The sequence below is a fragment of the Phaseolus vulgaris genome, chromosome 2, assembly GCF_000499845.2.
Source record: "Phaseolus vulgaris cultivar G19833 chromosome 2, P. vulgaris v2.0, whole genome shotgun sequence".
NCBI classification, from domain to species: Eukaryota; Viridiplantae; Streptophyta; class Magnoliopsida; order Fabales; family Fabaceae; genus Phaseolus; species Phaseolus vulgaris.
In genome coordinates this window covers 1,394,840-1,404,153 of record NC_023758.2, presented here as the reverse complement: position 1 = coordinate 1,404,153, position 9,314 = coordinate 1,394,840, and the positions used below count along the sequence as shown (strand labels likewise).

Sequence of the window (9,314 nt, the reverse complement as noted above, 5' to 3'; positions counted from 1 at the left end):
TTATTTAATTACAAATTTATTATTTATTATATATATTTATTTCTAAATTATCGGGTTATATATACAAACTATCATTTCCATTTTCAAATAACGTTTATCTTTAAATACGACAGTTTTTAAACTTTAAAAAACTTCTGTACTGATTTGAGAACATTATAGTGGCAAGAAATAGTAATAATAAACATTTAATAGGTTAAATTACTTTTTATAGAAAAAAAAGTATAATTTTAGGAAATTAAAAATGGGCCAGGGTCCTGTGCAGTTTGTGGACGGGAATGGGAAAGAAATTCAACTTCCCATGTGGAAACAAACGGCGTTACATGCCAATCAACATGCAACGATCTCATCCTTTCCACACAAACTCCCTAAGCATGCACCACACACCACCAACTACATCTTTATGCTTCCAATTTACCCCTCTTCCTCCTTCACAATGTCGATACTACCCCCATTCCTTCCTCTATCCTACAGTTGCTTTTCGTATCCACAACAAGACCCTGTTTTCGTAATTTACCGAACTCATCATTTGTTGGATTAACGTTGCTTTGAGACTGATTTGAGGTTCAGGTTCTAACTCTATCCTCATTATTCCACAATAGTTTTCAGCTCAGCATTCATGTTCTTATTTGGAAAATAAAAAAGGAAAAAAAAAAGTCTCAAAGGATAAAAAAGAGCTCTGCTCCTAGCTAGCCTTCAGTACTCCTAGTCCTGAAGAAAATGTACGCGGAATCTGCAACTATAAAAGATTGCCTTGAGCCTAAGAAATTTCTGATTCAATCTGTTTTCTTTTCTTTTTCTGCTTCACCATCGACTGTAACATAGAAAAGTATCGAGCGTGAGCTAGAAAATCAGTATCTGCCATGATGGATCGTGGAGAGAAAATTGTAGCAGCTGGTATTGACTTGTCTCTGAAGAAGAAGGAGCTTCTTTCTAGTGCCATGAAGAGAACAAGTGAATGGTATGCTTCTTGTCTTCTGAAACTAATGCTTTTCTGGCTTTTTGTCAAATGTACATAACCTACTTCTCCTGTGTACGTTGCTGCCTTCTGTTGGATAGAATGAACTATGAGTTTAACTACTTGATTGCAGGATTTTCTCTCAGGAGATTCCGAGTGATGTCAACGTTCAAGTTGGGGAAGATTCCTTTTCGTTGCATAAGGTAGCGAACGAATTCAAACATGACTCTTTGGTACATATATCAAACGTAATACTAATAGTCTCAAGAACATGATAACAAACTAACATTTTCTTACTCTTGTTATTTGTTCACGTGTTGTAGAGCTCATTAGGAGTCTCTGCCTGTTCAATAGCTTGAACATCTCAATTAACTGTGAACTGGTTACGTGCCTTTTTATTAATGTATTTCACCTTCTTTATGTCTGCCTAAAACTAGAACTGGAGTTAGGAACAAGAAAAGTATATTCAATATTTTCGCGAATAGAATTGGTCTTCAACTAATATTGAATTTTCTAACACATTTCCTTCTTGAATTGCAGTTTCCACTAGTCTCCAAGTGTGGATACATTAGGAAACTCGTTTCGGAATCCAACGATGCTGACGTTTCATCCATTGAACTCTCTGATGTTCCTGGTGGAGCAGAAGCATTTGAACTGGCAGCAAAGTTCTGCTACGGAATAAACTTCGAAATAAACGTTGAAAACATTGCCACGCTACGCTGCGTGGCTGAGTATCTTGAGATGACAGAGGACTATTCAGTTGGGAACTTGGTGGGAAGGACTGATGCTTATTTGAACGAAGTGGCACTGAAGACCATTGCAGGGGCTGTTTCTGTTCTTCACATGTCAGAGACTCTCCTTCCGATAGCAGAGAGAACAAAGTTGGTGAGTCGATGCATAGACGCCATTGCATATATAGCATGTAAGGAAAGCCAATTCTGTTCATCTGCAAGAAGTGATAGTGGCAGTGCGGGAGTGGTGTCTTCCGTGGCATCAAACCAGAAACCAATAGTTGATTGGTGGGCTGAAGATATGACCGTGCTTAGAATCGACATTTTCCAGAGAGTTATAATCGCAATGATGGCAAGAGGGTTTAAACAGTATGCCATTGGTCCCATTCTAATGCTCTATGCTCAGAAATCTCTTCGAGGTTTGGTGAGATCCCTCTCTAAAATGATGGAACAATTAAAAGTAAATGTGATTTTATGGATTCACTGATCCACGGATTCTGTTCTTAACTCTTATCTCTCCCTTTTTTTGAGGAACAGGATGTATTTGGAAAGGCAAGGAAGAAGATTGAGCCGCGACAAGAGCATGAGAAGAGGGTTGTTTTAGAGACAATAGTGAGCCTTTTGCCAAGGGAGAAGAATGTAATGTCAGTGAGCTTTCTTTCAATGCTGCTTCGGGCAGCAATATATCTTGAGACTACGGTTGCTTGCAGGCTTGATCTGGAGAAGAGAATGGCCATGCAGTTAGGACAAGCTGTTTTAGATGATCTTCTCATTCCTTCCTATTCTTTCACTGGGGACACATTGTTTGACGTGGATACAGTGCAGAGGATCACCACTAATTACCTAGAATCTCAAACGGGAAACCACTTACTCCACAATGTAGATGATGAATACTTTTCTCCTCCACAGAGTGATGTTGAACGGGTTGGGAAGTTAATGGAAAACTACCTTGCTGAAATAGCCACCGACCGAAATTTACCAGTTCCAAAATTCACCTGTTTGGCAGAACTAATTCCTGAACAGTCCAGACCAACAGAAGATGGCATGTATAGAGCCATAGACATCTATCTTAAGGTTCAGACTACCATTCTTTTTCTATATCAAGTTAATCACACTCCAGATTTCATGTTTTGTTTTCTACTGTTGATACCTCTTGTTGAACCACAGAAGAAACACTTACATTTTTTTACTTCCATAAATCACTTCAATTAAATATCAATTTTATAACATCAATCTCATTCAAAATCAATTTTGCATACGCTCGAATAATTTGCCTTACATCTAATCTTATCATATTTCATTTGCTACATTAAACAATTGGATTTACACCATTGAACTCGAGGATTTCTGATAGTGATCCAATTTTGACATAGAATTATTTACACGAAATTTTATTTTGAAGTAATGCTGATAAAGTTTTGAATTGACTATTCTCAGGCTCATCCTGCTCTAAGTGACATGGAGAGAAAGAAAGTCTGCAGCGTGATGGACTGTCAGAAATTATCTCGAGAGGCATGTGCACATGCTGCACAAAATGACCGGCTACCTGTCCAAACCGTGGTTCAGGTTCTCTATTACGAACAGCAACGGCTTCGCGATGCCATGAATGGCAACGGAAGCGGGGAATCCTCGGTTGATTCCAAACTGAACGTATACTCCTCTGATCTTCAGCCAGCTTCAAATGAACTCTCTACTCTAAGAAGAGAAAATCAAGACCTGAAATTAGAACTGGTGAAATTGAAAAGGAGACTGAAAGAGATTGAGACCACCACACCTAAATCTGCAGTTAACAGTCCTGCGGTAAGTGCTTCACCTTCTGCTGATAAACCTCCTTTGCCCCGAAGATCATTCATGAGTTCAGTTTCCAAAAAACTTGGACGGCTTTCTCCTTTTGTGCGTGCCGATGGTGTTGCACCTTTTGCCAAAGGTCGCACTAAACCAAATAAGAATCGACGCCACTCCATTTCCTGAGGCTGTTGATAATATCTGCTGTCAGAGTAAAGGTTCTTCCTTAAATTCATGGGGTTGAAAATACAGGATTAGTCTTTCCAAGTTTTTGCTTCATCTTGATTCCACGTAGATTGTAAGTTACGATCCTTGGTGCGAACTTTGTTTTGAAGTGTGATGAAAAATTAAATATAATTCTAGACTTAGATTGATTTCTATCTGGTTAGGGCGGGCAGTACTAATGCTGTAACACAAGAAGAATCCCAGATAGCAGTATATATTTTAATTTCATTATCCTGAAAATAATTCTGCAAAGTTATAACAACGGCCATGTAAAATTCATTTTGTACTATTTATCTGTGATCAGGAGAAAGAAAGGAATCGAAATCATCTGCATTTCGTACAAATGTTGACAATGAAGAGTGTAGATGTCACCCAGAGCACTTTCATATTCAGGCACGAGACTTAAAAACTTAGGTGGGTCAGTTGCTTCTCAGAGTGAGATAATGTCTTCCTAAAGCATAAAATCACTGGAAGAATACAAAATCTGATAACTGCAGTTGGTGGGGTCTATGTAAAAATTATTAAGTCCTTGGAGATAAAAAGCTTCCGTAAAGAGAATAATTGACTAATAGTTCAAGTGACAGCCTTGCATTGTCGGTGTTGGTGTCTAAAGCCTAATCATAATGAAAAGAAAGAGATATGGTTCGGTTTCAAATTCATTAAATGTTGTAAGTTAAACATCTTTTGAGACAGACCTTACCAAAACATGTTAAAAAATGTTGAACTATCTGGAAGAGAATATGCTGTTCATCTGATGGTAGACAGAAACTAGATCTCCTACTTCTTGTTGGCTTGTAAGTTCATGAATCACAGTGGAAAAAAAATTAGATTAACGAGAAAAGAAAATCTGCTTACCAACCTAATATGTTTCCATCAAGCAACAAAAATATCTGTCACATGTCTCCTATTCGAAATTATCTTTTTTGCCCAATCTTTATATGGAAAGCATACAATTGGAGCATGAGCTGAAAAAACCTTGAAAATGATTTCTCCATTTCACATTGATAGAAGCTTCCAAAGTCCAGCTAGCTGTAAGGGTTCAATGGCTTTGGAGAGATTCACTGTGAGAAAAGCTCCACTGTGAATTAGGATTAAGTTTAGACGAATTTTGTCATAATGGAAAGATTACTATCCATAGTTTCCTTCTTGAAAGACAGTTTCAAGGTGGGAACCTCATTAAATGATTTGATTAATTTAGGGGAACGGCATATATTGCTTTCTCAGTTAACAAAGGGCTTAATAATCTCAGACACAGCTCCATGTTTCATGGTTTCAGAGGTAAAATGATGTAAATCTGAATAGTCACAAGACCAAAGAAATATCAATCATTGGTGATTCAGGAATCATAATTGGTTTCTTTAACCATGAAAAACAAGTCAGATTTATACAAGACATAATCACAACCTCACCATTAATAACTACGAAGAAATTTTCACAGAAACACCACTCACAAAGTTAGTCTTGAACATCAATTAAATATACATCACATTGACCTTAGAATATACTTTTAGGTCGTGTTCAGGCTCAACACTTGTAAAATCCAAGGTGGCTGTTTCGATCTCTCTTCTTTTGATTGTTCTTCAATATCATAACTGTTTCTAATTCCACTTTGACACCCAGTGGTTGAATGTGGCACTTGGACAAGACCAATTATACCTCCACTTTAATTCTTCTATAGTTAAATGACTGCTATGATGGGTCTTCAATCTTGTCTTGTTTATAAGGCTGGATCCAGTAGAAGAAGAAGAAAATCTATGTGCTGAATCTGAAGCTAGCGACGTCTCCACTTTCTTACGATTGTAACATGAAGGGCCTAGTGTCAGCTCAATCCCGGTCTCGTTTATAATCTCTGGAACTCCATTGCTGTCAGATTCTTCAGTGTCCTCAGTAGCAGGCATTTCAAGATCAAATTTCAATTTAGGATTTTTCAGTGCACCTTTATGATAACCATTTTGAGTTAGACTAATCACATTTTTTAAGTTCCATCCTCGTTGGTTTACTTCAATACCTCTGTTGGCTTCCGTATTTTTCATCAATATCTTCTGAATCCCATACAAACGGTGAAGTTCATACACCTGTTCACATTTCAGGGCACTCAATGCTCTAATGAAGCTGATTGAGAACAAATGGCTCAAAGGAACACTAAGAAAAAATATAATACCTGTTCGTTGAAAGTGTCTTGGTGTTTTAGCATTGTCATCCGCATGTATTCTTTGTCACAAGGCCTAATAAGCTTCTCCATGGAGATTTGTTCAGCTTCTTTAATAAAGTTAACTAAACTCTTTATGTTGGAATGTTCAGAATGCATTTTTATGGTATCACCACATTAATATTAGTAACCACAGTTCAGCTGAAATGAGGAAAAGATCAACTTAGAAGGTAGTTTGATCAATGAAAAATGTTTTTCTGTACAAAAGTAGCCTTGAAGCCTAATACAAAATGATGGCATCAACTTCCATTGCTTATCTCTCACCAACAAAAATAAATAAAAAAATATTCTCGGGATACCTCTTTTTGTTGAATTTTCCTACCATGATATCATTATTCACATTAGTATCCTTCCAATTGCTGCAATATTTAAATACATAACAAAAGCAATGTTTTCTCTTTTTTTCCTGTGTCCCGTTTAAAACTGCTTAGTGTAATATCATTAGAGTTCCATCTTTTTTTCCTGGCAATACGTTGTGATTAGAGTTCCATCACCATGCTTTAGTTACCTCAAAATCTCTTAAAAATAAATCTCAATACTTTTAAATAGTAATCCATGACTCCTTGTTGAACGAGTTAAGAGAAAAGAGTCATGATCCAACAGAAACCTATACACTTGACATTTTAGCCCCAGCACTTCCTTTCACTCAATTATCTTCGTACTGCTACCAACATTAATTTCCTGTTTCTGTTCACAGTAGTATTTTTTTTTCTTTATGAAACCTTTTTCTGAAAGTTTAACAAATAACAATAGAATTTTTCTATATCACGAGTTAAAGGTTCGTAACTTATTCCCGTGAAACCAAAATAAAAAAAAGGTTATGCCTTGCATGATACAAAACCATATTCCTCGTCCGAGACAGCAAATTTCACCTTTGAGATTTCCACGGGAAGCTTAGCTTGTTATTTACTCACGCTCCAATCTAACGTTACAACCTAAATTTAAACTATCATACCAATGACATAATAAAAATTCTAACAATCAAATTAAAACAAACTAACATTCCCACTCTCATTTGTGCCATGCACATGGAAAAAACTCAATACTTACTATGGCCAATGGGAACGAAAAGACGTTGTTAGTTTCACAATCAGCAGGTGAGATTCAAAAAGAATACGAAACAGAACTTCTATCATGAACATTGGATTAATTAATTTCATGAGATTATTCTACTAATCAAAGCAAAATTAACAGGCACAGATTCAGATATTCTAATGCAAAAAGTTGTATGAAATAGAATCTAGCCTCTAACCTGTGAGAATGAACCCAAGATATCACAGCACTTTCTGCCCTGTATATGAAGACAAGAAGAAGAAAAAGTCTCTCAAGCAAAGGCAAGAGGATACTCCTTTCGCTACTACTTCAGCGACAACCTTGTTTATTAGAGAAACACTGTGACACTCTTTTCTTACACTCCAATATCAGAATCGTCAGAGGACACTGTTGGAGATTAAATATAATACTACAAACACAACTGAAATTTAAGATTTTTCTCAAAAACACTCACGGAAATCAAAGTGCTATTTGCATGAGGTTTGAGGCACGCCAAACAAACCCCAGCACCTTGGCCAGTGCAATTCAATTTTCATGGATGAAATACCTGACACATGAGACACGTCCAGCAATGCGGTTATATTAAATTATACTCCATTAGTCTTATTAGTTTTTTTATATATGCAATTGTTTAGAATCGCAAGGCATTGGTTTACTCCAGACAAATCATGAATAGAGCAGCTTAGTCTGCTGAGGTGAATCACATGCACCTTACTTTTTGTATTGCAGATCTCAATTATAGTAATAATAAACAAATTGAAACCCAAGCGTGTTGCATATACATCTCTTTCGATTGCCATTGACAAGTAGATCCTGACCGTACGATTACTTGCTAACTACTTGAAAAGGGACAAGAAATTATAGGTTTAAGGTTTATGGCATCATTGATTTCTTCTGTCTCTGCTGGGTCTTTCTTTTAAGGGAATTCACGAGTGAGATTCGGCATTAATGACTATAAGTAAGTAAACCCAAGAAACTATGCCAATATTGATGTCAACTTCAACTCTCAAAAACATGAGGTAATAAGTTTCTACTAGACTCGTACTCACATTATTCCTAACACTATTTATTTCCATTGCATTGAATTACTATGATTCATGAATGTTTAGTAGCTGCACTGACTGTGTAAGATAGGTGCATGAAATATGGTGTTTGACATGATTATAGCAAAAGACACAGCGCAATGATTGTAGACGCAATTGGCCATGTGTGTGATGAGTTAAGTTAATGTGGTAAATGCTAAACTATATATAATACACAAGAGTATATATGGTTTACATAAACAAAGGAAGTTACATGCATATGCATTAAGTCCATAGAGGTAGAATGAGGTGTATGCATTGGTTTGTCTTATCAAGGTGAGCACATGGTTGTTAGGTTGCGGCTCTTATGCAGTAGAAGAAGGTTATAAAAATTGTAGGGAAATTGAGTGACGGAGGTGGAATGGAAGCACGCGTTGCCGGGGCAGAAAGGTGCATTTGTATGGAGCGGTGGGTCCTATGGGTTTGCTAGTAAAGGGTAAAAGTCAGAGTTGCACAGGCTTGTGTTGTGCTGTTCTTCGGTCCCACATGGATTGGATATTCGATCCACGACTACCATTTCATAATGCTCAAATTGTGCATAAAAAACATAGGGTTGAATGAAAAGTAATATTCCACTTACTAATCAAATTCTCCAATTCAAATTTATCATAGATAAGCCAATCATATTGCGAATCAATAATATGATTACCGAAAATAATAATGCTGAAACCAAAGGTTATTAGTAGTAGATTAAACAAACAATTTCGAGTGCAATTTTTTTCATTTATATTCCATTCTGTCTCACTCTTTCATTATTGTACTGGCATGACTCAGTTTTCTTGACCGAGCTGATCGAGACCTGCACAGATGGACAACCAACTAACACACTTAATCTATTAATGTTCAAATCAAGGTTAGTAATATTAAATCGCCATTAAGAATTAAGTAATACGCTCATAAGCGTTATTCACTCATCCGTTTGACCTGAAATTTGTTGTGATTTGTCCCAAATTCAGTCCAGATTCTTACGTGGAATTTCAAGAAAAAATTATTCCGGGACAATTTTTCTGAAATTTTGTGAAAAACCAAGGCAATCCTCTAGCAAAATTTGTGAAATTTCGCCATACTTTATACAATTTTATTCTGTGTTGAAAAATTCACACAACTACTTTCATGTGCTGTTTGCTCCCTGCGAAGGAGGCACGTCCATAAAAAAATCACAAAAAAGAGATATAGGGAAGAAAAGCCAGGACATTTTGTTTTCAGAAAACCGAATTTGTTCACTCTCGGTATGGGTCTTACTACAGCCTATTCCTTGGGTCTTTTGGTATGAA

General features: G+C 36.6%; 2 protein-coding genes across 4 annotated transcripts; one reads left to right on the top strand and one right to left on the bottom strand.

Moving 5' to 3' along the window:
* The first annotated feature begins 438 nt into the window (after window positions 1-438).
* Window positions 439-4,494, top strand: LOC137810059 (BTB/POZ domain-containing protein SR1IP1). Of its 3 annotated transcripts, none has more exons than XR_011080834.1 (6): window positions 439-958; window positions 1,089-1,158; window positions 1,496-2,110; window positions 2,224-2,760; window positions 3,124-3,769; window positions 4,001-4,494. XR_011080834.1 is itself a non-coding variant. In XM_068611183.1 (6 exons), exons 1-6 carry the CDS (start codon window positions 861-863, stop codon window positions 4,100-4,102), a joined length of 1,785 nt encoding a protein of 594 aa, XP_068467284.1. In that variant the 5' UTR covers window positions 439-860; the 3' UTR covers window positions 4,103-4,279. The 3 variants fall into 3 exon arrangements, 2 of the variants coding, with proteins under 2 accessions (XP_068467284.1, XP_068467283.1); XM_068611183.1 differs by having other exon boundaries at window positions 3,124-3,486; window positions 4,001-4,279; XM_068611182.1 differs by lacking the exon at window positions 4,001-4,494 and having other exon boundaries at window positions 3,124-3,958.
* Window positions 4,495-5,090: 596 nt separating this feature from the next.
* Window positions 5,091-7,296, bottom strand: LOC137810060 (uncharacterized). The gene is given in 4 exon segments (XM_068611184.1): window positions 5,091-5,359; window positions 5,361-5,771; window positions 5,858-6,046; window positions 7,158-7,296. Coding segments are annotated over 3 exon segments (714 nt in total). The 5' UTR covers window positions 6,005-6,046; window positions 7,158-7,296; the 3' UTR covers window positions 5,091-5,203.
* Between the last annotated feature and the right edge of the window lie 2,018 nt (window positions 7,297-9,314).

Bases quoted from the DNA above. Each gene is read 5' to 3' on its own strand.
- LOC137810059 (XM_068611182.1), top strand. From the start codon at position 861: ATGATGGATCGTGGAGAGAAAATTGTAGCAGCTGGTATTGACTTGTCT. The intron at 1,159-1,495 runs GTAGCGAACGAA...CTTGAATTGCAG, and splicing joins ATTCCTTTTCGTTGCATAAG to TTTCCACTAGTCTCCAAGTG. The intron at 2,761-3,123 runs GTTCAGACTACC...GACTATTCTCAG, and splicing joins CCATAGACATCTATCTTAAG to GCTCATCCTGCTCTAAGTGA.